General features: G+C 41.1%; 1 protein-coding gene across 4 annotated transcripts in view; it reads left to right on the top strand.

Moving 5' to 3' along the window:
* The window catches only part of MYOF (myoferlin), a 164,789-nt gene that overhangs the window by 69,956 nt on the left and 76,136 nt on the right, over window positions 1-18,697 (top strand). For 2 of the 4 annotated variants that reach the window (XM_082339374.1, XM_082339372.1), the window contains exons 10-19: window positions 1,152-1,182; window positions 1,661-1,776; window positions 2,431-2,557; window positions 4,793-4,896; window positions 6,820-6,888; window positions 6,987-7,030; window positions 9,537-9,619; window positions 11,732-11,770; window positions 13,843-13,967; window positions 15,054-15,170. In XM_082339374.1, coding sequence (XP_082195500.1) covers window positions 1,152-1,182; window positions 1,661-1,776; window positions 2,431-2,557; window positions 4,793-4,896; window positions 6,820-6,888; window positions 6,987-7,030; window positions 9,537-9,619; window positions 11,732-11,770; window positions 13,843-13,967; window positions 15,054-15,170 — 855 coding nt within the window. The remainder of the gene's footprint in view (window positions 1-1,151; window positions 1,183-1,660; window positions 1,777-2,430; window positions 2,558-4,792; window positions 4,897-6,819; window positions 6,889-6,986; window positions 7,031-9,536; window positions 9,620-11,731; window positions 11,771-13,842; window positions 13,968-15,053; window positions 15,171-18,697) is intronic. The other 2 variants (XM_082339375.1, XM_082339373.1) reach the window with 1 other exon arrangement.

The following is an 18,697-nucleotide window of genomic DNA, read 5'->3' as shown; positions in this document are numbered from 1 at the left end:
CAGAGCTCTATCTACAAAGCCAATTACTGTAAATCTGGAGTATGAAAGGCAAGCCAAACCAGGGAAGAGAATCAAGATGCTTTTCCAAGTAACTCACACTGCAGTTAATGACAAAGACTTGGCTGGTGCCTTCTCAGCAATTCTACGTGGAATGGGCTGCTGCTTTTTTTTTTTTTTTAATTTATTTTTATTTATTTATTTTTGGCTGCATTGGGTCTTCGTTGCTGTGCGCAGGCTTTCTCTAGTTGCGGCAAACAGAGGCTACTCTTCATTGTGGTACACAGTCTTCTTATTGCGGTGGCTTCTCTTGTTGCAGAGGACGGGCTCTAAGTGCATGGGCTCAGTAGCTGTGGCTCGCTGGCTCTAGAGCGCAGGCTCAGTAGTTGTGGCGCACAGGCTTAGTTGCTCCACGGCATGTAGGATCTTCCCGGACCAGGGCTTGAACCCGTGTCCCCTGCATTGGCAGGCGGATTCTTAACCACTGCACCACCAGGGAAGCCCTGGGCTGCTTCTTGAAAGAAGGAGCTCCCAGTCATTAGAAGTCCTAGAAGATGATCTGGGTCTGGCAGACCTGTGTTCATACACTGTCTGCCACCAACTAGCCACATGTCAACCTCTGTGATCCTTAGTTTCTTCATCTGTAAAATGGGGTCATTGTGAAGACTAGGTGAGATAGGATATATAAAACACCTAGCACAGCACTTGGCATACTGAAGTGCCCAATCAGTGTGTATATTAGTATTAGCATTAACATTAATTAGTTGGAGAAAAAGGAGGAGGAATACTGGATAGGTGACTTCCCATAGGGTGACCAAAGTCCAGGTTTGCCTGAGACTGAGAGGTTCCACAGAATGTGAGACTTTCTGTGCTACTGGAAAAGTCTCAAGCAAACCAGGACACATTGGCCACCATGTCTCTTCCAGCTCTAAGACTAGCTCATTCATTCAAAATGATGGATTGAGAGCCTTCTTTGTGTCACACATCAGGCCAGGCATTGGGTATACAGAGAGGGTAAGATGGAAATGTTGGATCTCAAAGAAATTTGTCTAGTCAGAAGCCTTATTTTTAAGTGTAATAATAACGATGGTTTCTAGAAGTGACAAAACTGATTTTAAAATCTGTTTGAACTACTTTAAATTATTTTTTCCCAGATTGATGTCGGATTCATTTATGATGAACCTGGTAAGTAATGTTCTCCCATGAACTTGAAGACTCTGGGAATCTAGAAAAGTTGAGGGATCAGGGAGAATCAAAAAAATGTTTTTCTTGATTGAGAAGAGGAAAGGATACTTAGTGGGAATTATGGTAGTAGCAGTTTAGCATGAATGGCTTTTGTTTTTTTTTTTTTTAGTGGTAATCATCCAAATAGTAACAAATAGATAATTTCTCTCTTTTGTTGAGGGTATTTTAACCTTATCAAAATCAACTTATAAAACCAGTGAATAGAGCTTAGAGTCTTGTTTAAGTCACACCAGGGCAGGACGTGGGTGGGGAGTTAGGGCAAAGCAGAGGACATTAATATAGAGTCTCAGCTGGGGATTTTGGCATGTCATGAAGACACATTGGAGGACATGCTTGTTTATCTTACCACAGATGAAATCACAGACCTGTCAGCTTCTCTTTAGAGTATCCCTGTCCTCTTACGTCTTCTTTATTTTAGGTCACGCTGTCATGAGAAAATGGCTTCTCCTCAGTGACCCTGAAGATACCAGCTCGGGTGCTAAAGGCTACATGAAAGTCAGCATGTTTGTCCTGGGAACCGGAGATGAGCCTCCCGTGAGCCCCAAATTCTCTACCCTCTACATTTTTTTCACGAAAAAAGAGGACTAGGAGTTAAGCCAGTGGGCACCAGTAGTTGTGAAATGGAGCACAGCTTTCAATCAGTAACTCCAACCCTCCAGTTCCTCCAATTTTCCAGAAGTTGTTCTTTTCTTCATGACAGAATTATTATTCCAGCTCACTTAGGCTCCTTCCTGGTGTCTACGAGTGGGTTTTTCATTCAGTAAAGATACGTGTGTTTTGAAGGCTTCCCTGCATCACTGCATCTACAGAGCATGGTTCCCTTGCACAATCAGGCATCGCTACCTAAGGGGACAGTTGTTATTCTAGAAAATTGGACAGCAAGCCAGTGGCCAGAAAGAAATTAGAAGAACTTCAGGAGCTATCTCTCTTTCTCTCTTTCTCTACTATTTAGTGCTCAGAAGATTACAAAAGGACACATTATTTTCTTGTCCTGTATTGATCAAAGAAACATGAGCATTGATCTTGTAGAGCAGTTTTGAGGTTGAATTGGTGCTGAACTCTTAAGCCCAAAACACAGGAAATCCTAATGAAAACAGTTCTGATTGGTTTTATTTTATAAGCACCAATTTGGCTTCTTCAAGTTCTGCTTTCCTGTGTGTATAATTAGTCATCTTGTGTCCCCGCTAGCCTGAGATACAAGATCGTGGTAATGACAGTGATGACGTGGAGAGTAACTTGTTACTCCCTGCTGGCATCGCCCTCCGATGGGTGACCTTCCTGCTGAAGATCTACCGAGCGGAGGACATCCCCCAGAGTACGTATCGATTTAATCCTGCCCCAGGATTGTCAGTTATGTGCGTGATTAGATGTGTTAAAAATCATACTTTGAATAGTGATCGGTGCTCCCGCTGTATGTCTTTCTTCTTCTTCTTTACTTTTAAAGATTTTTTTGAAGGAGACATTAACTGAAGCATATGCTAATTGCCTTTCTTAGCAGTAGTTTAGGGTAATAACTTCCTGACTACAGTAGGCCTCCATTCTTTTTTAATTTTATATATTTTTGGCTGTGTTGGGTCTTCATTGCTGCGCGTGGGCTTTCTCTAGTTGCGGTGAGCGGGGGCTACTCTTCGTTGTGGTGCGTGGGCTTCTCATTGTGGTGGCTTCTCTTGTTGCGGAGCTCGGGCTCTGGGCGCGTGGGCTCAGTAGTTGCAGTGCGTGGGCTCAGTAGTTGTGGCTCATGGGCTCTAGAGCGCAGGCTCAGTAGTGTGGCGCATGGGCTTAGTTGCTCTGCAGCATGTGGGATCTTCCTGGACCAGGGATCGAACCTGTGTCCCCTGCATTAGCAGGTGGATTCTTTTTTTTTTTAAACATCTTTATTGGAGTATAATTGCTTTACAATGGTGTGTTAGTTTCTGCTTTATAACAAAGTGAATCAGCTGTACATATACATATATCCCCATATCTCCTCCCTCTTGCGTCTCCCTCCCTATCCCACCCCTCTAAGTGGTCATAAAGCACCTGAGCAGGCAGATTCTTAACCACTGTGCCACCAGGGAAGTCCCTGTCTTTCTTTTTAAAGGCCTTCATGGAGTTATTTTCATTCATTTTGGTCCTACTGAAAGCTACCCAAGCAGGTTCATGGGGCAGCCTATTGGTCATGACCCATGGCCATTATGGAGTCTCTGGCCCATTCATCTCCATCCCTTTTCTCTCCAGGGTTCCCCATCTTCCCCTTATTCTAGAGAATACCAAACAGAGGTCAGCAGTCAGCACTGCCAACTCCTTTCATCCCAAATGAAACTGAAATTTTATAAACAAATAAATGTGTTTGCTATCTGATTATTAAAAATGGCTGAGCAAAAGGTGGTTAAGTGCCAATAACTAGAAGTCTGTCACTATTATATTAAGAGATTGGATGCATTTAAGAGAATTGCTTAGGGGCTTACCTGGTGGCGCAGTGGTTGAGAATCTGCCTGCCAGTGCAGGGGACACGGGTTCGAGCCCTGGTCTGGGAAGATCCCACATGCCGCGGAGCAGCTGGGCCCGTGAGCCACAACTGCTGAGCCTGCGCATCTGGAGCCTGTGCTCCGCAACAAGAGAGGCCGCGATAGTGAGAGGCCCGCGTACGGCGATGAAGAGTGGCTCCCGCTCACTGCAACTAGAGAAAGCCCTAGCACAGAAATGAAGACCCAACACAGCCAAAAATAAATAAATAAATACTTTAAAAAAAAAAAAAAAAAAAGAGAATTGCTTAGAGTGATTCTATTCACAGAGGCTAGTCCAATTACTCCTCTGTCCTTGCTGAGGACCAAGCATCCTCTCTGCCTAACCTGGCCTGTCTGCTTCCTCCTGGGCCCTGGGACGTAGGACCCCTCTCCCAGTCCCCAGAAGGCAGCACCCACTGTACAGGCCATGGAGCACTTCAGGTTTTGCTACTTTCCTGGGGAACCACCCCCCCCCCAACCTTGTTTAACACCCTGTACTGCCTCCCCAGACCATCTTTCCCTCAGAAATATCTTAAATGAAGTGACTAAATTGAACCACATTATATGGCCTACTTGGGCCTATTCAGCTGAACTCTGTTCACTTTGAAGTTTGTTAAAACAGAGGCCTGCTGTTTGTAGTTGATTAAACAATATTTATGATTATGCCAAATTTCCTTGAATTTCTCAGAAAAAGTCAGATGAGGCCTATATGCTGACCTAAGGAACCTTTTCCAAATTGAAACTAGGCCTGAGTTTTTGAATTGCCTCTTACCCCACTTGGATGGACTTTCTTTATTCTACTGTTTTCCTCAATAAATGATTGATTCTCAACATAATAATTTATTGATTTCTTTTTCAAGGCGCTCCTGTTGATTTTCTCTTTCTCTCAACTAAGACAAAAAGGATTTCTGCAATCCAGTGCCACTGGTACTTGCCACTTTTGAGAATGATTCTTGTTGCAACTGTTTTTCTGTACAGGGGAAAATTTTTAATTTTGCTGAGTGATTTCTGTTCTTTTAAGAGAATCAAATTTAATTTCTGCTGTGTGACATGTTGCTTTCCAGTGGATGATGCCTTCTCACAGACAGTAAAGGAAATATTTGGAGGCAGTGCAGATAAGAAAAACCTAGTGGATCCTTTTGTAGAAGTTTCTTTTGCTGGAAAAAAGGTTTGTATGTGATCTAAATGCAGATGCCTCTAGAAACACATTTTTAAACCACCGTGCTTTCCTTGGAGTGATTTCTTGCTTATTCTTTGTTAAATTAGCCCCCTGATGAGCTGGGCACTGTGCAGAAACACAGATTATCTGAGTCTGAACATGCCAGACTTCTCCAGAGGTTTATTTTGGAGTGGAAAGTGTACAGGACTCAAAGTATTCAGTCTTTTGGAAGATTAGAATAGTGGAAGTGATTTCCCAGGTCTAAGCATTATCTTACTACTAGACGAAGTCCCTAGCCAACAATAATGATCCCTGGTAAATGTGGTAGAGGACAGCCCCCAGTACCCAGCTGCCCACTCCTGTCATGTTTCTCACCACCCGTGCTCCACTGAGCTGCAGAAACTAGACAGTCAGGCAGGGGAACCCCATTCCAGTCCTCTGAAAAAAGCTGGGGGACTCTTGGTGTAGGAACACCTGTAATTACCACTTTTACCTACAGAGATGGTCTAAGATTGGAGATTGGGATTCCATAGTATTTAGAATAATGATGTACCACAGATAGTTCTGGGCATGAGGAAGTAGCATCTTCTATGTATTTGAACCATGTGAAAGTGAGATTTGGCAAACTACACACACATACTGGGTTATGTCCTAGGAGAGTCAGTGGGAGATGGCAGAAAAGTTCTCAGTTCTGGAGCTAAATGAGGCCACATTTAAATTCAGACTTGACCCCTGTCCATAGGGAGTGAAGGCAAATTCCTTAACCTCTGAGTCTCAGTTTCCTGAGCTGTATGTGAGGATGATGATAATCTCATAGGATTGCTGAAAGAGTTTAATTAATTCGGGAATTAAACAGTGTGAGCCTACTAAGTATCAGATGCTGTCCCACGAGTTGGGGATAAAGAAGTGAGCGAGCCAGTCTTTGCGCTCATGGAGCTTACTTTGTAACAGAAAGGACAACAATAAACAAGTAAATAAGAAGTTGCATAATTTCAGTTAGCGCTAACTACTCCGCAGAAAATAAAGCAGCGGACAAGAAGTGATGGGTGGGGTGTTGGAGGCGTATCCAGCTAGGTTATCAAGTGGGACGCCTTGGAGGAAGTGACATTTGAGCAGAGGCCTGGATAATGCAGACATATTGGGGGGGAGGGGGGTGATTCCAGGCAGAAGGAAGAGCAGATGTAAAGGCCCCAAGGAGGATACACATTTGCAGCAAAAGAATGCCAACATGACTGGAGTGGAGCGAGCAAGGGACGAAACTGAGATGAGCTCAGAGAGGTGGGGTGAGGGGGGCAGGCAGAATATGAATCAGGACGGCAAGTATACCTGGGGAGCTGATGGAAGATGCTACACAGGAGTGACGTGAAAGTGAGGAGGCAGGAGAGGAAGTGCGGGTCCAGATGGGGACCAGCCGCAGGCATCTGGGGGCAGATGGGATGACAGTAGGGGTGTCAGCATTTACCAATGGATTGGATGAGGCATGTGAAGGGAAGAGAAGGGTTGTGGCTGACTCTGGTTCAAGCCTGAACACCCTTGTGAACAGCAGTGGAAAGAGCAGCCAGTCTGGGGAGCAGGGAGAAGGGCTGGTGGGCAGGATCAAAAGAGCTGTTTGGACATGTTAGTGTAGAGATGCTTATTAGACAGCATGTAACAAGTGCTCACTAAATATTAACTCTTGCGTCATTACACTAATCCAATGTTAGTAATCTGGCGATTGAAAACTAGCTTTTAGTGCATAGAAGAAGCAAAGATCAATGTTAAACCCGTGTCATATTTTACCAAATTTTTATCAAGAAAAATAAACTTTAACGAGGATACCAAGTCTATAACTTATGAGTAAACTGCTAGAGTCATAATCCACTATGCATATATTGTAAACTTTTCAAAATTAGAAACTTGAATACCTGCTGTTTTGTTTTGATGATTTTACAGGTTTGCACAAATATAATTGAGAAAAATGCAAACCCTGAGTGGAATCAAGTCGTCAATCTTCAGATCAAGGTTTGACTTTCTTTTCTTTTAGAAAAAAGTAAGAATACTTTAATTGTTACTGAATAAGTTGAGAAATAACCACTTTTTTTTTTCTTTCTCTTTAACAGTTTCCTTCAGTGTGTGAAAAAATAAAACTAACAATATATGACTGGTGAGTTAAAAAGGACTTGTGTCTAATTCAAAATTAAAGAATTAAATATTTGGATATTGAGAAACATTACTTCAGATGGTCTAACTCTTACTTTTCAGGACATTTGCTTTTCTTTCAGAGGGAAGGGGTACACTGCTCCTGGAATTGGGTGTTTTCTTGAAAAATAATAATAGTGGCTGTTACAGAAAAGCTTTGGATATCTTGGTTTAACTGCTCACAAACAAAAGGAAGGAAAAATGATCTGAATATAAGACAAGAAATCAAAATAAAAAATCAAGCCTTTACATACCATTAGGCTGTCCAAAATAGACTTCAGAAATGGAGTAAACTATTTCTTGGGAAGAATCACCAAAACATTCTGAGAGCTATTCTTTGTTATTGTTAGAAAGGAAAGTAGACAGAGCTCCCTATCTGAATGCAAAGAAAATTCATTGAAATTTTTTGATGGACTTTGTACTAGACCAGCATCCTAGCAACGATTGGCCATAATGAGGCCATTCTTGGGTATGTTCTAGTTGGATGGGGCATTCAATTGACAGCCCTTAGCTCCCTGAGAGTGGAAATGGTAAATAGCATCATCATTGGCACCAGCATCATTATCACCACCACCACCACCATCATCATCATCACCATCATCATCATCATCATCATGTTTATTATGATGTTAGCTGCTGTTTTGAGCACTGCTAAATGCCAAGTGCTGTGCCTCTTGCCTTCCCTACATTATTCCATTTAGTCTTTAGAGTAACCCTATGGAATAGAGACTATGATTAGTTCATTTTACAGACAAAGACTGAGGTTCAGAGAAGTCAGGTGACTTACCCACAGTCACACAGATAGTTAGAGACCCAGTTGGGTCCCCATTCTGTCTGGCCCTAGTTTTTCCTTTGGCTAAATGTATTTGACTTTCATGTTCATACCCTCTTGGCACTATGGCAACAAGGCACTTTGGGAAGAGGGGAGAAGGCTTTCTTTGTTCAGTAACTACATCACAGTTCATTGAGGGTCGTGAAGGGGCCTGAGGCCAAAATGCCCCTTCTGATGAGCGTGAGCTCATTTTAATTTACTTGGGACCCCGAGTCGACACTCTGAAGGTGCTCCAGGGCCTCAGGAACTGTCAGGAGTGTGGGCTTGGACCCTACATAGATCAGGTAACCACTCTGGCCTACACACTCTGCAGTGGGCTGATTGCTAGCTGAGCCATCCCCGAGTAGCCCATGGTCACAACAAATGGTGGGTTTTTCCCCTGACCTAGTCTGCCCTCTCCAAAGCAATAGTAGACTAGGATGTGCAGAGAGACCCTGTTTATCTGGGGAATCCTTGGATCCAGATCTTTGGTTACATACCCTGTAGGGTATTTACACAACTGAGGGAAAGCTAAGGATTCTTTAAATGTAGTCCAGACTCTTCTGGATGGACAGAGAGGATGCAAGCCCCACGCATGTGGCTTACTACCTAAAAATAAATTTTTCTCATGTATACTGTGTTTAATTAGTCACTTTCTGTAACCTAATATTATTATACTATATAATGTATAATATTATATATAACATATAATATTACTATAGTATACATAATAATATACTATAGTATAAGCTTTCCTCAAAATACTGAATGAACCTTTCTTCCCCCCCATGGGGTCCTAAACTTTAGAGTGGGTGTGACGCTAGATGGAATAAAGAAGAGAAGGAATTAAACAGAGGATGTTATCAATATAAACCTTGTGTGTTACATGTACTATGTGCCCAGCTACAGATCATTTCATGTTAGGCTCATAGACTCTCTAAGATACTCACAGAAATATACACAAAGTTGTAGGTACTTGTAGTGGGCAAACTTATCCCAACCATATAGATAAGATTTAGGTTATAGGCAAGCAAATGAAGTCAGAAAAATAGCATCTGTCACACAGTAGATGTTCAAGAAATGTTTGAATTGAAAGGGAATTTTTTTCCCCATGAAGGACCCTTAGAAATAGCCCACTGTCATTGTTAAACCGTCATAATAGTCAATATGAACATGATAAAATAAGATACATGCACTTATTCTATGTAATGAGATTTTTATTACCCTCATCATGTTATGTGCCTGCAACTGATCCATTCACTTTATGACAACAGTACTGAGTGTGGCCATAGGCAAATCCCTTGACCTCTGTAAAAATCTCAGTTTCCATAACTGAAATGAGTTGTCCGACTAGATCAGTATTTCTCAAAGGGTGGTTGGCAGACCATTTGCATCAGAATGGTCTCAAAAGTGAGACTCAATAAAGTCTCACTTTATTGAGTAAAGTGAGAGAATTTGAGACAAGGAGATGAGAGGTGGTGTGGGATGCAGAGGTGGGGAGCAGTAGTGGTTTCCAAGTGGTTTTAAAGCACAGTAAAGCTTGAGGCCCACTGGACAGGAAGATTTCTGAGGTCTAGGGTCTTTTCTGGCTCTCTCTTATTATTGTTGAAACGAAGATCTGTCTTCATAGATGGAGGTCTTAACCTGTTCTTTCATACAGGGACCGTCTTACCAAAAATGATGTCATTGGGACAACATATCTGCTCCTCTCTAAAATTGCTGCCTCTGGTGGGGAAGTGGAAGGTGAGTCACACAGCGGAGCAGGAACGAGACAGGGCGGAGAACTTCCGGAGAAGGAATGAACTGGGGTAGCCACCTGGCAATGGACTTGGTTTTTGAGAAGCCAAATGTGATGAGGCTAGTGAACCATTTCAGTGATGTTTTGATGGTGGCCAGCAAAACAATTGATTAGTAATTAATAACTGAGGTAACTATCAATTATCTGAGTTAAAAAAATTTTTGCTTTCTTGCTTCAATCCAAAAACTCTTTCCCAGTAGCTGTTTTACAAATTTTTGAGCGTCAATACGGAGGGTACCTTTTTTTTTAAGAGTGGCATTGACACCAGTCCACCCAAATATAAAATAATGTTCCCTTCTTTACTGACTTCCTTGGCAGGAACAAGGTCAAATGGCACTGAACCATGTACTGTCCACTCCAGATAATGTGCATTTTGTTTTTATGCATTTTGTGCTAACAAGCATTGATAACCAATATACCTTTTGTTGTTTTTCATACTGAGAACTAATTGCCTATACTTGGTATTATGGTCTGAAATTGTAATAGGGAATGAAGGAGCTAAATTAAGACGGTAAGAAAAAATTTAGTGTTAACACATTAATAATATGAGCAGCTTATTGTTTGTTACCAAAATAAAATTCTTGTAAATACCAGTAGATTAAACACATTGGGTAAAGTGAGAGAATTTGAGACAAAATTTTGTTTTAGGAAACCTAAGGGTCCTCTCATCCTTATCTTGTTTAAGAGAGGACTTTATAGGTTTTTAAAAAGATACTGTAAGCCAAGCAATAGATAGTATGAACGAGAACCTGAAACATAATAGAGATTTGATGAAGAAGATATAGATTTCCTCTCTCAAGAAGAAGAAGGAAAAAAAAAAGCATTAGAAATTCCAAGAAAAATAAAGAGTTGAACCAAGAAGATAATAGTCCAAATATATAGTCAGGTGTAGCATTATTTTAAGCAAATGATAGAAGGTGAGAAAGAGATTCCATGTAAACATTCTCTGCTAAGTGGCATAGGGGACCATGCTGCTGGACCTGTACAAAGGAATGGAATTACAACTCTCCTTTTCTCTGCAGAGAACAATACTTACGTGGTTTTTATAATGTGAACACTATTAAATGTTTTAAAAATTTTTTTGTTAAACCTGTAGTCAAGGCTCTAAACAGAAGGCGAACGTCATCGCCTCTTACAATGTAAAAGTACAGAAGATAGAGCTTAGAAGTGAAAAAAGGAAGGGGAGAGGTGGGGAAGGGTAGGCATGCTATTAGCCTCTTTTTATTAAGTGAGGGATACAGGTTAGATTAAATCATTGATTAGATAAAAAATTGGTTAAAGACTAGATTCAATTTATTGGTTAAAGGCAACCAAATAGAGTAATTAAAATCATGCTATAACTATATGGGAGGGAGGGTAAAAATTACTTAAATTCATTTAATTTAACAGAAAGTCATTAAATAATTACCTAAAAATAATTATTCAAGAAATAGTGGAATGAGCATTTTTCTTAGTCATTTGGTGGTTAACAGCCAGCACAAGTGAAGGTGAATTGTTACAGTGTCAGCCCCTGTCTCTGAGGTCTTCTCTCACGCAGGCCCTGCGGACAGTCAGTAACAGGGTCTCAAAATAACAGTGAGCAGCAGCCAACCTCCCCACCCTGAAAGAAACAGAGAATGTGCCTTAAGCTATAAACCTTTGCTCACACAGCCTTAGACTAAATGAACTTGGATTATCTGGTCTTAGTCCCAACTAAATTAGACACAGGACAAGTAAATGTTTTATTAAAATCATGAAATGTTGGTAACTTCCCCAGGCCTCCTTTGATGGTGGGAAGCTACTTCTCTGATGCTTCACTGCCTTGGGGCTGACGAGATTGGGTTATTTCATGCATGACGGTGCTGCCAGGTGTCACAGAAGTCTTGAGCCATTTTGTATTTAACCATCGACATTCGTGTACATTACAAAAGGGTGATGTGATTTGAGTCTGGATTTGGGGTTTTTCTGGTGTTGCTAAACCACTTGCCTAGCATTGGATTTGATTAACTTTTTCACTGTCTCTTTTATAAAGTCCGTGTTTCTCTTGTTGTTTAACCAACCGTATTTTTACTACATAGATGTCTCATCTTCGGGATCTGGGGCTGCATCATATACAGGTTTATGCTTTGTAATTTTGCTATCTTCTAGATCTTTCTGTTTACTATTATCTTATTAAGAACTTATCAATTGATTGCCTTTAGCTTTTTTTTTTTACGCTTTGCTGTCTTAAAAATAGTTTTGGTACAGTAACAATTTTTGTATTAGTGTTATATGGTTGTCCTGCAAAGCTAAGTTTAAACAAATGTGCTAACCAGGCTTTGCTACATGCCTCATGTTTTCACCTAGGTGCATACCATCCTGGCTTCATTGTAAATAATTGTATAACACTTTTTTGTTATTGTTGTTTATGCTTTTGTTATTGTTGTTTATGGTCTTCATCTTCCAACTATGCAGGATCATAACATGTCCTTGGGTTTGCACAGCACTCGCCATTCTTTGCAAGTTTGCTCAGTGCTCTCACACTTGACCTTACAACCCTGTCAGGGCAGATGTTGTTACCCTAATAGATGAAGACTTTGTGATTTAGAGACATTTGTTTTCTTTCAAATAAACATGACAATCCCTGCCATGCTAACCACCCAAGGTTGTAGTGAGAGGGAAAAGAGATACTGCATGTAAGAAAGTTTGCAAACTGTACAAAATTAAGGTTTTATCATGTGCCGTTATGTTTTGGCACAATGACTCATTCTTATTTGTTTTTAAAAATCAATCTCATTATCTTATAATCAGACTTTATGTGAATATTAAGTAGTCCTTAGGTTTGTAACAAGCTAGGCAGATTCCGTCACACTTCACTCCTTCATTCATTTGTTTAACCAATCAAAAAAATATTTATGTTGTAGTACTCCAAGACAGAAGCAGGACTAGGTGCTGAGGGAGTCAGAATAAAACATGCATGAATCTTACCCCACCTACCAAGGGAATTTATAGTGTAGTCACAGAGATAAGCAGCTATTTAAGGGTCAAAAATTAAAATATAAAATGATAACTTAATAGAAGTTCAAAATGCGAAGGAGCCTCAAAAAGGTGGAAAAGATTGCAAACTACACGTGTATATAGTTTGCTCAACTGTTTATTAATCGGCATTCTGCTCACCTGCTACTTCACATTTATCTTTCTGCCTTAGTTTTAAGCACAGAGCTGGAAAGGGCCATAGAGGTCATCTGGTCAACTTCTCATCCATAAAGGAATCGTTTTGACCATATCCTGAAAGATAGGCTGAAGTCTTGGCCTTAACATTTCCTCTGTCCTCAGTGCAGTCTGTCCCATTGTTTGACACCACTAATTCATAGGAAGCTCTTCCTTGCTTTGAGTGAACCAAAGCTGGCTTCCTTGTAGCTCCCAACAGTGGTCCTTCCCCTGCTTCTGGAAGTGAGTCCATCCCTCCTCCATATGGGAGCCATTCAGATGGCTGGCAGCAGCTCCTATTATACATCCCCATCTTCACCTGCAGTCTCCCTTTGACTCCTCTATTTGCTTACATTGCCTGCAGTGCCCCTCCTTGGGGAGTAGCTCTTGCTAAGACCAGGTAGCAGAAATACGGAGCATATTGGATTCTCATCAGAGATAGAATGTCATGAGTGGAGACTTCACATGGCTTATGAATATCACATGGTCATAACCGTAGGCAGACAGTTCATTGTTATATGTAAACATTTTAAATGTCTTGTATTTTAAAAATCATCTGCCAGATTTATACTAACTACTTGAGACTAAATGATGTTTTTGGAGAGCAAATATATAACAAATATATGTCATTTAAATGACTTCCCAAAACAATTATAATCTTTACCCCAATTGCCAATGACATGTTTACTAAAGAGCCAATTATAAACTTGCAGAAAATGGAAGATCAACTTCTTATTCTTTCATTTGAATAGCATCATCTTTTTGTAAGAATAACATAAGTTTACCTGAACTCCCCCCTGAAAATGTTTTTTGTTTAATGTTTTATAGCAATAAGATAAGGGAAATATGGCAGTTCTCACAAGTGTTTACAATTTGCACTAATACAACTAACTCACAAAATGGAGGAAAACAGTCTCACCCAGCTAACTAATAACTAATATTTATTTCAACAGATTGAGTGTTAAAAGCCTAAAATACTAATGATGATGTTATCTCTCAGCAAATACAGGAGAAACAGAGGTGGGCTTTGTTCCAACTTTTGGACCTTGTTATCTGAACCTTTATGGAAGCCCCAGAGAGTACACGGGATTCCCAGATCCCTATGATGAGCTAAATACTGGAAAGGTTAGTTCTTCAATTAAGGTTTGTTATTAATGAGCACTGATTAATGTGATTCCTTCTTCTAATAGTTATTAATCAAGTCTCATTTAGGGGACCCACCCCACCCCCAGAGACCCACCAGATGACTGATCAAGTGTTGAAGGATGTGGAAGTCTCATGTTCCTCAAGTCCTAGAATGCAAGAATAGGAAAGGATCCTGGAGATCATCTAATGTGGCAATTGCAAATGCATAGCATGGCCATTCCCCCATCCTAGACATAAGGCAGATGTCAGTAATCAATGTTGGCTCTTTCCAGAAAACAAATGTGCTACCTCAGAATTCCATTCAATGCCATGTTCTAGGAATTTGCCGAAAGACTGGAGGTGACATGCTTGACATTGCTACCACTGATCCGATCCAACCTGTTCATTTTATAGACAAGGACATGGAGGCCCAGAGATGGGAAGTGGTCTTTCCACCACATTAGAAGCCCAAGTACTGTCTGTTAGTTAGCTCCCAAAGCCCAAGAAAAGAGCTAGAGTAGAGAGAAAGCCCTGGGGATGGGGGTGGGGGTGGAGGTGGAAGCTTTCACTTCCTCTCCAGAGGGTTCTGTTGCCAACGCTACTTGGTATATTGGGAGGAGTAGCCACAATTAATACTCACACTCAGCCGCACCCAGAACATCTTCCTCTTTTATTTCCTGGCTACTCTGAGACTTGCCCTGGTTGCCAACATGGCAGCCTCCCTTTTCTGAGGAAAGGAGCAAAGTTAATGCAGATAAATGCAGAGCTGAAGTTGGGTGAGGGAGACTTCGAGCCCCTTCCACTCTTACCCCAGCATCTGGGAACCCTTTCTGGATCCGAGCATGGCTCGGAAGCCTCTGACACCAGCCGTGACTAAGATCCCTTTCAGCCCTGGCTGTCTTTGGGATCCTTCCTGAAGTCATAGGCTTTTCTTTCAGATACCAAAGACCAGCTGAGAGAGTTGCTGACTGATTCATTTTGGGAAGGAGAAACTTAAAGTTGTAGCTGGATGAGCCCAAATAGAGGGACAGATCTTTTCACTGTTGTTCATGCCTAGAAGAATAATCCTGTGCTGTTGCCTTTCAGGGGGAAGGAGTTGCCTACAGAGGCAGAATCTTGGTTGAATTAAGCACTTTACTTGAAAAGACACCACCAGATAAAAAGCTTGAGCCCATTTCAAATGATGACCTGCTGGTTGTTGAGGTAAATGTTGGAGTGTGGACTGTGTGTGGTATGGAAAGGGTGTTACAGAGTGTTGGTGGTGGGATGGTTAGTGCTGGCCTGCCTGAGCCAGCAGGCCTCAAGGGGGCATCCAGGGACTGAAGGGTCAGCTGTGGCAGAGGTGGAGAGATGGGAGTCATAGCAAGTGCAGCTCCACACCCTCTTGGTCTATCTACCACAGCCCTGTGGGGGTGATGAGACTTGCTTTATCTTTGAGATGTTGCTACCCTACTGAAAACCAGCAAGAGCAGTGATACCCCCAAATTGAATGGCCTGTTTGCTGACTGGGCTTGGGTGTGTCATGGGGAGGAGGCCACAAGAGCCATTCCAAATGATATAGCAGCCACCACTATTCACTTCCATTTTCAGAAGTAATTGCCATATCTCAGGCTTCCCAGCATGTGAGGGCATGTTTATACTAATGCCCACATTACAGCACCTCTGAGATGCCACTCCTCCTCGAAGACAGGAAGTCTTCCAAGTTCACCTTACCAACTATTTCTTGTTCTTTATTTTTTTTTTTTAATTTTTATTGAAGTATGGTTGATTTACAATGTCATGCTAGTTTTCAGGTGTACAGCACAGTGATTCAGTTATATATATATACATATACATACATATATATAGATATACACATACATATATATATATTCTTTTTCAGATTCTTTTCCCTTATAGGTTATTACAAAATACTGAGTATAGTTCCCTGTGCTATACAGTGGGTCCTTGTTTCTTTTTCTTTTTTTAAAATCAGCTCTTTCCCCACTATGGAGACAACTTATGCATAACATCCATGATTCTTATGGCAAAGAGCCACAGATGTAGTTTTTTCCTAGTAAATTCAAATGTCAGTGTAATTAATTCAAGGCAATAAATACAAAAAGAAGAATATTCTTATCATGAAACAGTTAGATGCTTAATTTTTTCCCTTGTCAGTTAATTGACATCTGCAGTACAGATTTGTTTGCATGTGTGTTGTGTGTGATGGATAGCCCAATATTAAATTAACCCTGTCTCTGTTGCTCACTGAATTGTTTCTGGCACATCCTATACCATTATTATGACTGTTGTTTTTTCTTTTTGATAAATCATGATAGTTTATTTATTTTTTTTATTTTTGAACTTTAAAAAAATTGACATGTGACATATAACATTGTGTAAGTTTAAGGTGTACAGTGTGTTGATTTGATGCATGTATATATTGCAGTATGAATACCACCCTACTGTTAGCTAACACTTCTGTCATGTCACAGAACTATCATTTATTGTGGTGAGAACTTTTAAGATCTAGTCTCTTAGCAACTTTATATAATACAGTATTATGGACTATGTTTACAGTGCTGTGCATTAGATTTCCGGAACTTATTCATCTTCTAACTGCAAGTCTGTACCCTTTGACCAGCATCTCCTCAATTCCCCCAACCCCTAGTAATGACCATTCTACTCTCTGCTTCTATGAGTTCAGCTTTTTTAGATTCCACATATATGTGATATAACACAGCGTTTGTCTTTCTCAGTCTGACTTATCTCGCTTAGCATAATGCCCTCCAGGTCCATCCATGTTGTTGGGCAAACAGAGGATTTCCTTCTTTCTTGTGGCTGAATAATACTCCATTATTTTATATATAGACACATACATACCACCTCTTCTCCAGCTATTTCTAAGAATCCTGGGTTGGTCCTTACATGTTCCAGAAATCTGAATTGTTTGCCGGGGCAGTCAGCTGACTGATGCCCCCCTGCCTACGGCCTCTCCTTGCGGGCTCCCCCACCCCATCCTACCCCCTCACCCGCCCAAAAGGCTTCCTCAGGCTGCTGCCCTCCCCTTACTTACCCTGCATTCCAAGAAGGGTTCATGTTGTGGGATCATGCAGTGTAAATTAATATTGGTTTGTTTTTTTACTTGTTAAAGAGACACTGAGTCAAAAGCAACAGGTTCGTCCAGTCAGCAGGGTCCTGGCCTGAGTCTGTCCGCTCCACAGCGCCATTACCTCTGAAGTCCAGGAATCATAATAGATCTTAAGGACAAGTTAAGAAAAAGGGAAAAGAGGAGCAGCTGTAGGGGGAGAGGTGGAGTAGCTTACGTACTGTTTACTGCCAGGATCATGCCAGAGAACGGCTAGAAACCACCCAAAGGCCTCCATGGAAACGCATGAGTGGTTCTGGCCTTGAGTAGTTACCGAAGGCTCTTGAAGATTCAGTTGGAATTGCAGTTAGGCGGAAATGTTGTGGTTTCTCAGCAATCGCAGTGCCTCCTTGTTCCATCACCAGAACGCAGTTTAAGTCCACGACCCTTCTCTTTGCTCTAAACATTAATAATAGAGGGGAGAAGGGGAAGGGAAAGGAAGAAGCCCGGCAAAGTGTAAAGGAAAAACTCTTTAGCAACTAGAATGCAAAACCAAATTAGTTTCCTTAACTCCAAATAATTAAACACATACAGGTAAAGAAGCTTATGTCGTAAAGTTAATTAAAATAAAAGCAAAATATAGAAACAAAGAACCAATGATATTTACTGCCCACGGTATATGTCAACAATATGAAAGAATAGCTTTTTAAAACTGAAATTCAAAACTGAATTAGTTTTCCTTGCTCCAAATAATTAAACCCAGAATGGTTTGTGTCACAAATGTAATAAAAACAGAAATGAATTATATAAACCAAAACCCCAACAAAATTAAAAAGCAGGAAAGGAGCTGAGATGCCAAGGATAAACCCACAGTTCAAGCAACCAGGAGTCCAGGAAGAGAGTGAGATGAGCAGATTTGTGCAGCTGCTGAGAGGACTTCATGAGAGTGGCCAATCTAGAAGGTGATCATGACGCTTGCCCAACTTAAAAAGATCCCGTGACCCGGTCATATGCAAGTAATGAAACTTTCTGGTAGAGTTGAAGAGGCTTTGACAAAAGGGCAACTTGGTCCTTGTGAAATAATAGAATATATATATATATATATATATATATCTGTCTCTGGTTCCTGGCACAGAGCTCCTAAAACCCCTGTAATTTCCCAACTGATAAGAGCACTTGTGAGCATCTTTTGTTCTAATATTTAGTCTTTGACTCTGGTTCCTGACACAGAGCTCCTAAGTCCCTTTCCTGGGTGATAAGAAAGTCTTTTGTTCTAATGAGGTGACTTGGTGGGCTCCTGGATGGGGGCTGGTCACCAAGCCATGATTAGAAGCTTGGAACTTTCAGCCCAACCCCCCATTATTCTTCAGAGAGGGGCTGGAAATTGGGTTAATGCTTGATCATGCCTACATGATAAAAGCCTCATAAAATCCCCAAGGTATGGGTTTCAGGGAGCTTCCGGGTTGGTGAAATCATGGAAGTACTGGGAGAGTGGTGTGTGCGGAGAGAGCGTGGAAGCTCTGCGCCTCTTCCCACAAACCTTGCCCTATGCATCTCTTCCATCTGGATGTTCATCTGCATACTTTATCATATCCTTTTATATTAACCCATAAGCAGTAAGTAAACTGTTTTCCTGAGTTTTATGAGCTGCTCTAGCAAATTA

Source organism: Balaenoptera borealis, assembly GCF_965194805.1.
Source record: "Balaenoptera borealis genome assembly, chromosome: 10".
NCBI classification, from domain to species: domain Eukaryota; kingdom Metazoa; phylum Chordata; class Mammalia; order Artiodactyla; family Balaenopteridae; genus Balaenoptera; species Balaenoptera borealis.
The sequence above is the reverse complement of the archived record's forward strand: the minus strand, read 5'-3'. Positions and strand labels throughout refer to the sequence as shown.